The 14,801-nt window shown below is 34.3% G+C and overlaps 1 protein-coding gene across 1 annotated transcript in view; it reads left to right on the top strand.

The window, feature by feature from the left end:
- Nucleotides 1-9,356, top strand: part of LOC137627708 (beta-alanine transporter-like) — a 48,325-nt gene extending 38,969 nt beyond the window's left edge. Inside the window, exons 8-11 of the mRNA XM_068358951.1 lie at nucleotides 131-318; nucleotides 862-1,079; nucleotides 5,803-5,996; nucleotides 6,160-9,356. Coding sequence (XP_068215052.1) covers nucleotides 131-318; nucleotides 862-1,079; nucleotides 5,803-5,996; nucleotides 6,160-6,381 — 822 coding nt within the window. The 3' untranslated portion in view covers nucleotides 6,382-9,356. The remainder of the gene's footprint in view (nucleotides 1-130; nucleotides 319-861; nucleotides 1,080-5,802; nucleotides 5,997-6,159) is intronic.
- Nucleotides 9,357-14,801: the final 5,445 nt, after the last annotated feature.

Below are 14,801 nucleotides of genomic sequence, written 5' to 3'. Positions count from 1 at the left end.
CTACTTTTTCCCCATTTCATTGTTTGAACATTGCAATATTGAAATATAAGTTAAAAATCCGTTACATTTCTCAAATTGAGATTTTTTTTTTCAGGGTAATATATAAAATTTATTTAATGTATTTTTTCAGTACACACCAAATGATGAGGATGAGGCTAAAGACGACCCTTCTTGTCATCTCTGTGGAGTGGCTAGGTACCCACATCTTGCCATCAGAAGGGCTTTTCTATCTCTTCTGAGTACCTTCTGCAGTGTCATCAAATTTGTTGGGAATTATCCATCTATCAGTTGTAGAACAGCACTCCTTACCATCTGCTGGTATGAAGTCTTAGCTATTAAACTTTTAGCTATATTTTTTTCTCAAGAAATTTTCACGTGTTATATTACTCAATTTATATATCTTAAGTATCTTTTCTCATAGATCATAACTTTATCGATCTTCCTTGCAACATCAACAGGGTTGATAATGTTTTCTCTCTTGTAAAACATTTGATTGCTAATATATGACGTATGGACTCAAATCTCTTAAAGATCCTAATTATAACTTTATTTTTATTTAAAAAAAACCCTAAAGATACTATTTCATTAGAAACTTCTGTAATTAATGAGGCTCCAAAATAGGTGGGTTATGTCTCTGCTTCTTTTAGAGCTTTGGAATCCAGTTAAGGGACTCACCATAGTCTTTAACAACTGCCCCTTTCTGAATCCCTCCCCTCATTGAGCACAAGCAAGGAAAGATGATCCAGAGGGTATAATTCTATTTATATAGAATTTTAATGGCAATAAGCATAATAATTCAACAATAAAAAAAGTCTCCTTAAAACAAGTTCATATCTACATTTATTCTTTGCTTTTTTCCAGGACGGTTAATCAAACGATTTACTTTAGTATCTTTATGAAATACTCAATGGTCTTCAAGAACCCCTTCCTGGGGTTCTTCTTCACCTCGGTCGTGGAAGTTCCCGCCAATTTGCTCGTCCCTCTGTTACTCAGAAGAGTGGGGAGGCGTTCCCTGCACACAAGTGTCATGTCTATCTGTGCTGCTGCGCTATTAGTCACCGCTGTTCTTCTTGGTCAAGGTATTTTAAGCTCACCTAAAGTCATCAAATGTTTACTTTTCTGGTAAATTTCAGTGTAATCTAAATAGCTGAATGGATTCTCTTTCTCGTTTAATTCTTTTAGGTAAGAATTAGAATCTTATTCACTGTAATAAATTTTTAGATAATAATCTATATTTTTTCTGCTAATGAAGAACATTAAGTACTATGTGGTGTAAATGAATGAACGACTTAAAGTAATGTGTGATTTGAAGGGATGAAGGACTTAAAGTATTGCGTGCAATTTCTTATATGTTGTTCTTTCCTTTACAGTAATAAATGCCGCCATTCCTTGCCATATTGTATAAGATTTCAAGAATTGATTGATAAAATAATATACTTGAATATTTTTGGTGAGAATTCGTTACTAATGTACCTATTTCAGCAGAACTATTGTTTATAAGTTGGCGATAGGTCGTCCTCATGAAAATACTGCTCCAACAGATTGGTTCTGTATAGGAAAACTGAACCAATATGTGGGCCATATATGAAAGTGCTGAACCAACATGTGTGCCATGTATAGAAATCAAAATATGGAATAACAGCTAAATTACCAGTAGAGTCATTGCCATAATGATGAATTTACACTAGGGCGATATGCAAAAAGGGTGATCGAAGAGGTGGGCCACAAATGAAAGCAAAAATTCAACAGTGGTACTTGCATAGAAAGACTAAATCTACAGTAGGGTTGATGTAAAAATGCTGAACCTACAGGTGAGCCATGCATGAAAATGCTAAACCAGCAGCAGAGCCACATAAAAATGCTAAACAAACAGATTATCTAACCATGGGTTAAATGTTGATTTTACATATCTACATATTTAAAGCTAGTGTGGCGAGCATAAAGAATATTAACCAACAGGTGAGCCCTTCATAAAAAGGCTGAACATCACAAGAACCATGCATAAAAGTGCTAAACTTCACGAGAACCATGCACAAAAATGCTAAACCGATAATTAGGTCACACATATAAATGCTAAATCAACATAAGGACCATACATTACTGTACACGCTAAACCAAAAGTAAGGTCAGAAGTAAATATACTAAATACACAGGTACTGGTTTAAAAATGCATAAACCAAAATGCTAAACCATCAAGTGGGTCACACATAAAAATGTAAAATCAACAGCTGAGACACACATGAATATGCTAAATTAGAAGCATGGCTAGTGTAAGTATGCTTAGCCGACAAGTGGACTAAGTGTAAAGTTGCTGAACCAAGAGAGGAGCAATATATGAAAAATGGTGGGCATGCATAAATATAATAAATAAACTGGCTAACTCGCATAAAGATGCTGTAGCCTACCAACAGGGTCATTTGTAAAAATCCTAAAACCCCTGTAAAAACACACATAATATGCTAAACCAAGAGCAGAGCCACACATAAAAAACCTAAACCAACAGGTAGTCCATATACGAAAATGCTAAGCCATCTGCTGAAATATAGATACCTACATACAAAGACTAAACAAACAGAAAGGCCACATGCACAAGTGCTAAGCCATAAGGTGTACATCACCTAAATTTACTGAACTAACAGAAGGGCCAAATGTAAGAATGCTAAACTGTTTGCATTATCACACATGACATGTCAAATCAACTGCAGGGCTATGCATGGAATTGCTTAACTTACAGGTGTATCATATGTAAAAATACTAGACCGACTGCAAGGTAATCTACTAAAACCGCAGAAGGGCAACTAGTCAAAATAACAAATCAACAGAAAATCCATAGGTGAAAATGTTGTACCAACAAATGTGGCCATATATGATATAGTTAACCTAACAACAGGGCAATGGTATATAAATGCTAAACCAAAACTGGTGTCGTGGGTTAAAATGGTAAATCTGCAGTAGGACTATGAGTAAAAATGGTTAAACAAGTTGGCCACTAACAGAAATTTTAAACCAACAGCAACGCTACACATAAAAATGCTAAACAAACAACAGGAACACTGGTAAAATAACAATAGCAATGCTACCTGCAAAATTATTTTAACAAAAAGCAGGGCTATAGGTTAATATGCCAAACAACTGTGGGCCCTATGTAAAAGTACTAAACCAACAGCAACACCACCCTTAGATATTCTAAACTAACACAAAGGCCAAGACCAAAATGTTAAATAAACAGGTAGGCCTCATGTGAAAATATCAAGACAAGAACAGGACCTCATGTAAAATTGCTAAACTAACAGCATGGCAATGAATGTAAAGGCTGATTCAGCAGATGGGCTACACTAAAATATATTAAACCAACAGCAGGGACGTGAATGAAAATGCTGCACCAACAGGGCCATGGATAAAACGGCTAAATTAACATATGGGCCCCACATAGAAATAATTAACTGACAGCAAAGGATTTCGGAAAAGAACCGAAATAACAGAAAGACCTCGAGTAAAAAAGTCAAATCAATACGAAGACCACAGGAAAAAGAAAACTAAATTAACAACAATTTCACACTCAAAAATGCTAAACCAATAGCAGGGCCTTGAAGAAAAATTCTATATCTGCCTGGGCTAAATGTAATAATAATAATTCACAAACAGTTGTGCCATTCACAAAAATCTTAAATCATTAGCAGAACCATGAGCAAAAATGCTGAATCAACAAGTGGGCTAAATGTAAAACTATTACACTTTCAGTAATGCCAAGTTGAATTACTAAACCAACAGTCGGGTAAGGAACTACAAAGCCCTATTAACAGATAAGTCACTCCTAAAACTATTTAATGTACAGGTGTGGCACATATAGAAATACTAAAGTACAAGCAATGTCAGGTGTAAAAATGTTAAAATAAAACTAAAGCTGTGAGTAAATATGCTAAACAACATGTGGGTCACATAAAAAAAATACTAAACCAACATAAACAACTCATTAAAATGTAAAATCAACAGTGAGGCCATGTGTAACAATGCTAAGTCAACAGATGAGCAACACAAGAAATTTCAAAAGTAATAATAATGCCATACTAAGAAAGGTAAAACTAATGGTGATCATATGGGTAATAATATAAAATCAACTTTAATGCCACATGCAAAAATACTAAACCAACAGCAACACCATACTAAAAATGCTAAACCAATACCAGGCCCATGATGAAAAATTCTAAATCAGCATATGGGCCTTATATGATAATAATAAACAAACAATAATGCCATATATAAAAATGCTAACCCGTCGTCAGGGATATGAGTAAAAATTTTAAATACCATCCTGGCCACATGTAAATATAATTAAACCAACAGCAACATCACATGTAAAAATGCTGAGCCAGGAGTAACAATGCTACGTTATCAGGTAGGCCACACATAAAAATATCAAAAGAGTAGCAACATCACGAGTTAAAATGCTAAAGCAACAGTAGGGTCTTGAGTGAAAAGTTAACTTAACAGGTGCATTACATGTAAATATACCAAGCCAACAGCATGACCAAGAGTAAAAAATATATGAATAATTAGGTGGAGTACAATTTCAAATACCAAGCAAACAACAATACTGTTGGTTAAATTTCTTAACTAACATCGGGGCCATTAGTAAAATTCTAGAGTAATTGGTGGGCTACATGTAATAATACTAAAGAAAAAGGAAAGCTCAACATAAGAAGGCTAAACAAACAGCAAAGCTCTGAGTAAAAATAATAAATCAATAGACATTGCATGCATTTATATACTAAACCAGCAATAGGACAAGGAGTAACAATACTAAATCAACAAGGGGGTTAAATGTAAACATAGTAAACCAACAGCAACACTATGCTTCAAAATATTGAGCCAACAGCAGGCCATGGGGGAAAATGCTAAATTAACAAGTTCGCTATGCTTAGTAATACCAAGCCAACAGCCTTACTAAAATCTAAAAATTCTAAACTGACTATAGGCTCCTGAGTAACACTGATAGACCAACAGCAATGCTACATTCAGCATTGCTAAACAAACAGAAGAGCCATGAGTAAAAAAAAAACCACTGTAAAAATACTGAATCAACAGCAATGCCACGCTCACAAATATTAAGTTAATAATAAGGCTATAAAGAAAAAAATATATATCAATAGGTGCACCACCTAATAATTCTGAACCAACAGCCACACCATACTTTCAAATGGTAAGGCAACAACAGGGCAATGAAGTAAATTGTTAAATGAATGCTTATAGGTGGGCCACACATGATAATGCTGAACAACAGAAATGCTACATTTAAAAATGCTAAACTAATAGCAGAGCCACAAAGAAAAATACCAACTAATGATAAGTGAGCTACTCACAATACTAGTAAACCAACAGCTGGGGTATGAGTAAAAGTGTTAAATGAACAAATGGGCTAGGTGAAACCTTCTATAAATTAAATCTTGTCAATTCTTCATATTCTTTATGATTTGAACTAAATTTCTAAACATACAGACCACATCTGATGTTGCTCAAAACCATGGAAAGAATTTTTTGAATTATAGAGGCTAGTTATTGAAGTAGAATATATCCTCGATAACTCTTTGTCGATCATTATTATCACCGTTACCTTCCAATGAAAATTTACAGAAGATAATATTCTAAATATGAGGGAATGAGATGCTCCGGACTCCCTATTGACCTAATCGCACCACAGATAGATCTTAGGCCATGAATGACTCCAATAACCTTTGGCGGAGGTCAGAAATCTCTGATAAGAATATACTACGATAAATTTTTAAATTTCTTCCTTTTAAACAGAATATGAAGAGAACATCTTGGGTGTCCAGGCCTTAGTCCTACTGGCAAAGTTTTGCACATCCATCACCTTCCTCGTGACATATCTGCAGGCTGCTGAGCTTCACCCAACTCCGATCCGAACCTGTGCTACTGGCATTGCATCTCTGATTGCCTCCTCCTTTAATGTGGCGACGCCAACCATTGTCTTGGCAATGGTGAGTAGACTAAAGGACAAAGGAAAAAGTCGTTTGTTGCCTGTTTTATCAAATATAGATTAGTTTCACCTTTTTTTTGCAGTTATTAGAATACATCCACGAAGAGCATAGTTTTTCAATCTAAAGTGATCAGTTAACTAGATTACGTTTTCTTTACCTTCAGGGAAAACCCTGGCACAGCTACCTGGTCTTGGGAAGCCTCGGCTGTATTGGGGCGTTGTCCTCGCTCCTTCTACCTGAGACAGCTGGACGCCTTCTCCCTCAAACCCTAGAAGAGGCGGAGACCCTAGAAAGGAGGTTCTGCATGAGCTTCAGTGACAGCAGGAGGCCAACTATGACTCATGAGATTCCTATCGAAGAACAAGACGACCAGGTTCATAAATGAAACTGGAATCAGTTGAAAGTTAATATACTGTTTAAAATATTAGATTGGATAGCTTTTGTCAGTGATATATAAACAGTAGGATATTGGAATAATCAAATGATCTCTATAGAACAAGAAAAAGGGAAAACATATCAGTTGAAATTATTGTAATGTACAATATATCAGGATTTGTCAGTCATTTAAACATGAAAGCTGTTGACGAAATAAATTGGCTATTTTGTCATGGAGAAATATAATCAAGAAATATAAGAAAGTTTTATCAGTAACTAATATCCAAACTAAGCATCAAAATTTAATTCTCTAAAAAAGCCATGATTGATGACCAAAAATGTTAACTTGATACATAATTTCAGAGAAATTAAGTTGGGTATACAATTATTAAGTAAACTATAATCTGAGCTAATTGTATAAACGGAAGGTTACTAAAACGGCAAACTTGAATCTTCAATAACAGTATTGTATTAAACTATATCCATATCAAATTAAAAGTATATTTAAAATAATCATTCACGAACAACAAAGAAAAATCTCTAGGACAAAAAATATATATATATTCATAGTTCTTCCCTTGTTACTTGAGAGCAAAGACGAAATTACTATAGTAACTTTGCAAGAAAAAAGTTTACATATGTTCATCAAATTCCGATCAAGATTATTAAGGTTAGTCATAGATATGGAAATAGACAAGAAAATACGGCTGCTTAAGGGTCAATGAAAAGCTACACTTCAGTAGTGTAAGCAAATTTTGAAAAGCATCTGCTCTTGTAATTAACAATTATTTTTTTTTTTTTTTGAAAAGACTATCATCTGTTATGATTTATAATTCAAACAATTTCGAAAAGTTTTTACTCTGTTATGTTTTACAACCCAAAAGATTTCTAAAAGGGTTTACTCTGTTGTGATATACAATTTCAACAATTTTGAAAAGGTTTGGCTCCGATACAATATACAATTCCAATATTCTTGAGCATGGTTTGCTCTGTTATAATTTACAATTCTAGCAACTTTGAAAAGGTTTCCCTCTGTTATAATATACTGTAAAATTCAAATATTTTTGAAAAGGTTTACCTCTGTTACAATAAACAGTTCCAGCAATTTTGAAAAGATTTAGCTCTACTATAATATACAATTCAAATATTTAAGAAAATGGTTTGCTGTTATAATTTACAAATCAAAAGTTTTTGACAAGGGTTTACTCAGTTATGGTTTACAATTCAAATATTTTAAAAAAGACTTTGCTCTGCTATAATTTACAGTTTACAACTTTTCGAAAAAGCTTGTGCTATGTTATAATCTAAGACCAAAAGATACAAATTAGTGATGTTAGAAAAAAAACGTTTTGATGGAACGAGAAGGCCTTTATCAAAAAATAAAAACTTGATTTATTGGTTGTTTTGAAATCTATCAGAAAAATAGATACGAATTGTATCTTGTAAGAGGTCGCTTTTCTTTGATGTACTTCAGTGCTTTGTGCTGACTTGAAGCTGATTTTTCACATATGCTTTGATTAGCCGTTTTAACATCTAAGAAAATCAATTGATGTTTATGAAATATTGTGTCCATTACATTTCCGTATATATTTTTTTAACGCAAGTTAATATCGTTCATGTGTTTTGATTAATGGATTCAACATCTATAATAATAGTTATCGTTTTAATTCTGTAAAAGTTCCACTTTCTGTAAGGTACTTTGGTAGTTTTCTTTTTCTTTTTTAGGCAAAACTAATTCAATCTTAATATCAGCCTCGTTATTTTCATAGATATGAATTCCTTTGACCTTGTTTAAATTCTATTTTCTGAAAAGTAACTAAGCTCTTTTTTCCATTTAGTATAAGTTGACTCACTAGGATCTGAATAGTCTTAGTCTTACTGATTTTGTAATTATAACTTCACCTTAATCCAGGTAAATGTTCTCTTTTTTAGATTATGTTTAATTTTTTTCCGTTCCATTTCCAAAAGATGAATACGGAAAGTATATTACATTCCCAATACATATTGTGTGTTCAGGGTTGTTCTAATATTTAATTTTTTCTGCAAATGTTTTCAAGAAGTTATCCCACTCAGTACAGTAGCATAATTAAGTAAACCTTGTAGAAATTATTTGGAAAAAAATCTAGTAACTTTCCCCATAAAAGTATTTTGTTTGGAAAATCTGATATCTTCACAAAGGTTGGGCTAATGAAGAAACTTTCTAAAGTTATACAAAACTATCTTATTTTACATAAACATACCTCAACCATTCTAAAGTTTGAATACAAGTTGTTCAAAATTTGCTTATTCATTGAATTATTGCGTTTTTGATAGATTTTTTAGCTTACTTAAAACAACTTTGTTAATCTCAGCGTTACCTTTTAAAAAATTTCTTACACTTTTTTGTTACTCTATAATCACTACTGGTAGCAAAGATTTTTTGCCATATATCTTCGTTTTCCTCATTACATTATAAATTTATAGTATTTCTTAACATTGTTCACTAATCCAACTCGAATATAATAATTTTGCCAGTAGATATAGGTAAAAACAATTTTTTTTACGTTTTGAACAGTGAATTTAATTCATTATTTGGCATTACTGTCGAAAGTTCGCGAGAATTTATGACTTTACTAGAAGATATTGGATATTCTAGATGGCAATTGTCATTAAAAAGGAGGCGCACTTATATCTTAAGTTACATACCTTAGATACCTTAAAAGAGTTCACTAAACCCAGAACAATATAATCCTATTTAAATTAAAGCAGTAGATTTCTGAAAGGTTAGTAATTCAAAATGAATCTGTAGAGGTGTCTTATAATGTTCTTTGGTGGCGGTTAGTAGTTTAAATATGTTAGTCATTATGTTAGAATATATGTTTATTGGAAATCAATAGGATTTTCAAAAGTGTTTATGAAAAGTTATTTTTAGAAAATGTCTGATTATAACCTTTTTTCTAAAAGAGAAGAATATAACATGTTTCAATAAAGAATGTTGTAAATATCTTCTTTACTTTTAGTAACATTAAAATATACACAATGATATGTTTGGTAGGTAAACTAATGAACAATAAGGAAAAACTGTATTTCGTACTGAAACGATATTAATAGAAGCGTAACTTCTAAATATACAGGGTCCTTAAAGGAATAATAATAATACCGGATTCCTTGACTATATTACTTAAATGACAATGTGAATGTGTTGATTCAATATACTGTCTAGCTCCGTAACAGCTTACACCCCAAAGAGGATAAGATATTGTCAGTACCAATACTTTGATAGATATTCCAACCTTGTTCCTTCTATCATTGATGCATGGACAGCAACATGATCCATGCATGAAGTTGAAACGACGTAGATTTGAATCATGGTTAGGTACGCTTATACTGCTGTCATGGGTGAAGTTACCCTCAAAGTTCAAATTCAAAGTCGAAGCTATCTTTGAAAAACTCAAGAGATAGAAAGCCCCTGGAGACGATGGAATAACTGCTGAGATGATAATGGATGAAAATGAAGAGACCCCCAGAATACTTACAAGATTACTTTGTAAAATGTGGCGTGAAGAGGCAAAACCCGGTGAATGGGAACTAGGACTGTTGGTAAAAATGGCAAAAGAGGGATCTGACTGATTGCCACAATTACAGAAGCATCATACATTTAGAACAGCATCAGGAATATTTGCAAGAAACGAAATAAAACCTTCATAATCCATCTCTCTATTTGAGAAGGATTACTGGCATATATGAGTACATTCTGGAGACCGTTCGTTATGGAAGTTCATATAAAATTAAATGTGTTTACATTGGTAATCGATGAATGAAAACGTTCATTGGTATATTATTAATCTCTGGATATCACGAAGTCTATTCAAGACGGGAATATTGCTCAAGTGAAGATCTTGGAGTCTTTATTATTCAGAAAACAATTTCAAAAAGTTTTAGCTTTTGAAAAGTATTATACATTTTTGCAACAAGTAATACACACGACCAAGGGTTCAAAATTAGATCTCTATTGTCACTAGCCAAGGATTCATTTCATCTATTCGCCGTAATCTAAGATGAAATGATTGTGAAGTATTATGGGCACAATTCTCTAAAGCAGTTTATGAGAGGTAAACCTATCAGGTTTGGATACAAACGTTGGGCAGCATGTAAATTTCCAGGTTACTGTAACAATTAGGGAAAACAGACTTAGCAAGTGCCCAATAAATATTATGAAGAAAGAGAAAAGGGGATCCTGTGAACAGTTGTATTTTTGCCGAGAGCCCTCACTTTTGGAAACCCTCTTTGCCAAGAGCCCCCAGTTCAATGACCTCTACGAGGAATGTCTGCCGAGAGCCCTCACTTTCCGTTAGGTGTATCCTAGAGTGGGTTTTATATTTCTTCTTTGTTTACAAATAGATGGTTCATGGTCACCTTTTCTTTTGCCGAGAGTCCTCAATTCAATGAGGTCTACGAAAAGTGTCTGCCGAGAGCCATCAGTTTCCGTTATGGGTATCCTGGAAGGTGAGTGTGTTTTGAATTGCTATTCTGTTTGCATAGATGGTTCAAGGTCGTTTATATATTTACCAATTGAAATGAGTTTATGTGAAAGTCATTGTTTTCATTCTTTAATGCCCTCCCCCCCTCCACCGACACACTTCCGTTATGAGGGTATGGTTCAAGGTCGTTTATATGTTTACCACTTGAAATGAGTTTATGTGAAAGTCATTGTTTTCATTCTTTAATGCCCCCCCCCTCCACCGACACACTTCCGTTATGAGGGTATGGTTCAAGGTCGTTTATATGTTTACCAATTGAAATGAGTTTATGTGAAAGTCATTGTTTTCATTCTTTAATGCCCCCCCCCCCCTCCACCGACACACTTCCGTTATGAGGGTATGGTTCAAGGTCGTTTATATGTTTACCAATTGAAATGAGTTTATGTGAAAGTCATTGTTTTCATTCTTTAATGCCCCCCCCCCTCCACCGACACACTTCCGTTATGAGGGTACTTAACTGGGTCTCTGGTTCCGAATTCTAAGTTGAATTGTGTTTGCTTAAAATTTTGTGTTCAAGACTGTTGATCAACAACGGAATTGGCATGCAAATGGCCTATGTGAGGGCCATTGCTCAGTTTCCATTAGGAGAGTACGTACCACACGACTGGGGACTAACTCCGATGTTACAAATATTGACTTAAGGATTTTTCTCTCTTATAAAAAAAAAACAACATTAAACACGCAGTTGTGTGCAAAGATGACGCAATCACCTTTTCTGTTTCCGTGGGACTTCATTCGAGGAGATGGTATTCGCGAAAAAAATGTTGAAAACATGATAAGACACACAGTTGTGTGCAAAGAGATGACTACATTCCTTCTAGTTATGGCTATGCAAAATACAGTCGCCTCGCAGATCATATTTGGGGACGTGTAGCATCCTCACTCCTCAAACCAGAACACCTCTCTCTCTCTCTCTCTCTCTCTCTCTCTCTCTCTCTCTCTCTCGTTATAAAGTGTAACGCCAACATACGTGGATAGTAAAAAGCGTATTACGGATTAGTCCTTTATTTATAGGAAGAATAAATCCAAAATAACATTCCATGAATAATGACATACCATTAATGGGATAGGAAGAATACATTCCGAATTAACATTCCATGAATAATGACATACCATTTTGTGGGGAAAATCTTACACTAACAAACTTTCATTTTTATAAGAAACAGGAATTTTACACTCCTAAAATCTATAGGAAAACTGTTAATAATGCGCCCTTTTTACCTGTCAAATCCTCATTGTAAATTCAGGTTTTGTATATTTTCAGATGTACATTCAGGGACTCGAATGTCAATGCACGTGATAGTATGATAACACTGTTAAGTCATTTTCCTTCAAGTCGGTGGGGATAAATGCTCTCTCAGTGTCCTAAGGGCTGCATTCAATGTTACGCCATGACGGAAATGTAGGCAGAAGAATGCACACAAAGCCGAATTGTAATTTTGTACTCGCATATTATTGGTAAAGCACTTCATGCTGGAATACTTCGTAAGAAAATCTGTAAAATATTCCGAATAATCTTCATGTCGCATGCCCAATAGGTAAAAAAAAAATATGATATTCTGAAATGGTGTCTTCTGTATTACAACCCAGTGTTCGATTTCATGATACTGATATGATGGCAGGGTGTTCTAAACAAGAATAATAGGCTTTGTCCTTATCAAGGGTATCTTGAAGCCTGACAAATAGTCACTGGATACTCATCTGTGAAAATATCGTTTATGGCCTAACGTAACCTCCAGAGTGAATTCTATATCAGCAGTAATAATTTCTATATCTTGCCCAGTCTGCTTCTGGACCTCAACTACTGTCCTTCCAACTCCGCTCATTGAAATATATGTGATTTATGTTATTATATATAATCAGAGCTAGAGGCTATATTTATTATAATGAGATGAGGAATAATAAACACATAACCTTCCTTAGATTTTTGTTAAATTAAGGAAGACATAAATTTCTATTCAGGGAACACATACATTTCAAAACGTTAGATATTACATAGTTTGAAATACAGGGAATATATATTGTACATGATTCCTCATGTACATACCCAGAGCTATATTTATTATAATGAAGTAGGATAATAGAAACATAACATTTCTTACATTTTTATTAATGAAGACGTACATTCCAATTCAGGGAACACTTACATTTTAAAATGTTCGATATTACATAGTTTGAAATACAGGGAATACGTACATTTTATATCCTCACCGCTAATAGATTTCATTTGCGATATCTTGACAAGCTTCTTAAACAGCATGACTAATGATGTTCATGGACTATCTTTTTTTTTGGCGAGCGGGTTTTTTTCCGACTACTCTCGCTCCAATTCACACGCTAGGGCCACAACACGAGAATCAGTCGGAGTTGACCGCCCGTCTATTTGTGGCCCTGGCTGTGTGAGTATGGAGTTGAGGACATTAGCAAAAGTTTCATCCTGTCCACCAGGGTTGGTGCTATCGAAGATCTCCTCTATAGATGATGACGATCCTTTTTTTTTTTGCTGCACTTTTCCAGAAAAAAAAATCTGTATTTTTTCAAAGATTCCGATGTATTCCGTGGCTCCTTTTACGATGTTCATCAATCTATATTGATTGCTAATAGCACGTATGATAGCATCGGTTGTTTTGGCCGGGACTCCAGTCTTCTGGGCATTCATCATCTTGCTGGTAAGTTGCCTTACCAAAAGATAGAGGCTTTCACCAGTCTTTTGTAACCCATCTTAAAGACTACTCTATATTTTAGACACTTGCGGATTTGAGCTTCACCTAAGTCAGATGTTTTTAACACACACACACACATTTCAATTCACAAATCAACTTAGATTATACCTCTACCAAAAATATATTAACTTCAGTTCTAGCAAATACGCGGAAACACACATATTTTAATTCACGAAAACTAATTAGATTGCACCTCTATAAAAAATACATATATTTACTTCAGTTCTAGCAAATACACGGAAACACACACACACATCTTAATTAACAAAAACTAATTAGATTATACCTATATCAAAAATACATTAACTTCATTTCTAGGAAATACATGGAAACACACGCACACACATTTTAATTCACAAAAACTAATCAGATTGCACCACTATAAAGCTATTTATTAACTTCAGTTCTAGAAAATACACGAAAAACACACTCTTATTCTAATTCACAAAAACTAATCAGATTCCACCCCTATAAATAAAAGAATATATATTTACTTTAGTTCTAGCAAATACACGGAAGCACACGCATCTTAAATAACAAAAACTAATTAGATTATACCTCTATCAAAAATATATTAACTTAATTTCTAGGAAATACACGGAAATACACACACACCGTTTTGTGAAAAGCTTTTCTAGGGCGAGAACTTCTCACCCCCTTTACTTTTGCCATAACCGTCTATCACAGCATACACCAACTGGCAGAAAAAACTGCATGAAACCACATGTGATCTGGCAATGACGCTGATTTTCTCACTCGTGGGAGTACAGTAAGATTTAGAAACCCCAATAAGACACGAAAGTTTTCTTATATTGGCGTCTTTGTCTTAGAATCGGCTTTGAAGATATTACCCGGGTCGTATGGCATTGAGACCAGACACGAATCAATAGCTTATTGCTATATCATTATCGACAGCGAAGGAAAAATAGCAGCCTCCAGTTATTATTGCGGAAATGAATGCATCAATAAGTTTCTGTCAGATCTTAATGATTGCTGGGAGGCGATAAGATCGCAGTGGAAAACATTCCTTATTTATATAACGGCCTAGAATGACAGAACTTTCCAACAGCAGGAGGTATGCCAGCTGTGTAAGACACTGCTCAAACACGGCCATGACAAGCACAGGTACCATGACCATGCCAAACCTAATGATAACTGTATTGTGGCTTAATGTATGCGTTATAGTT

The sequence above is a fragment of the Palaemon carinicauda genome, chromosome 35 (genome assembly GCF_036898095.1).
Source record: "Palaemon carinicauda isolate YSFRI2023 chromosome 35, ASM3689809v2, whole genome shotgun sequence".
Taxonomy (NCBI): domain Eukaryota; kingdom Metazoa; phylum Arthropoda; class Malacostraca; order Decapoda; family Palaemonidae; genus Palaemon; species Palaemon carinicauda.
The sequence above is the reverse complement of the archived record's forward strand: the minus strand, read 5'-3'. Positions and strand labels throughout refer to the sequence as shown.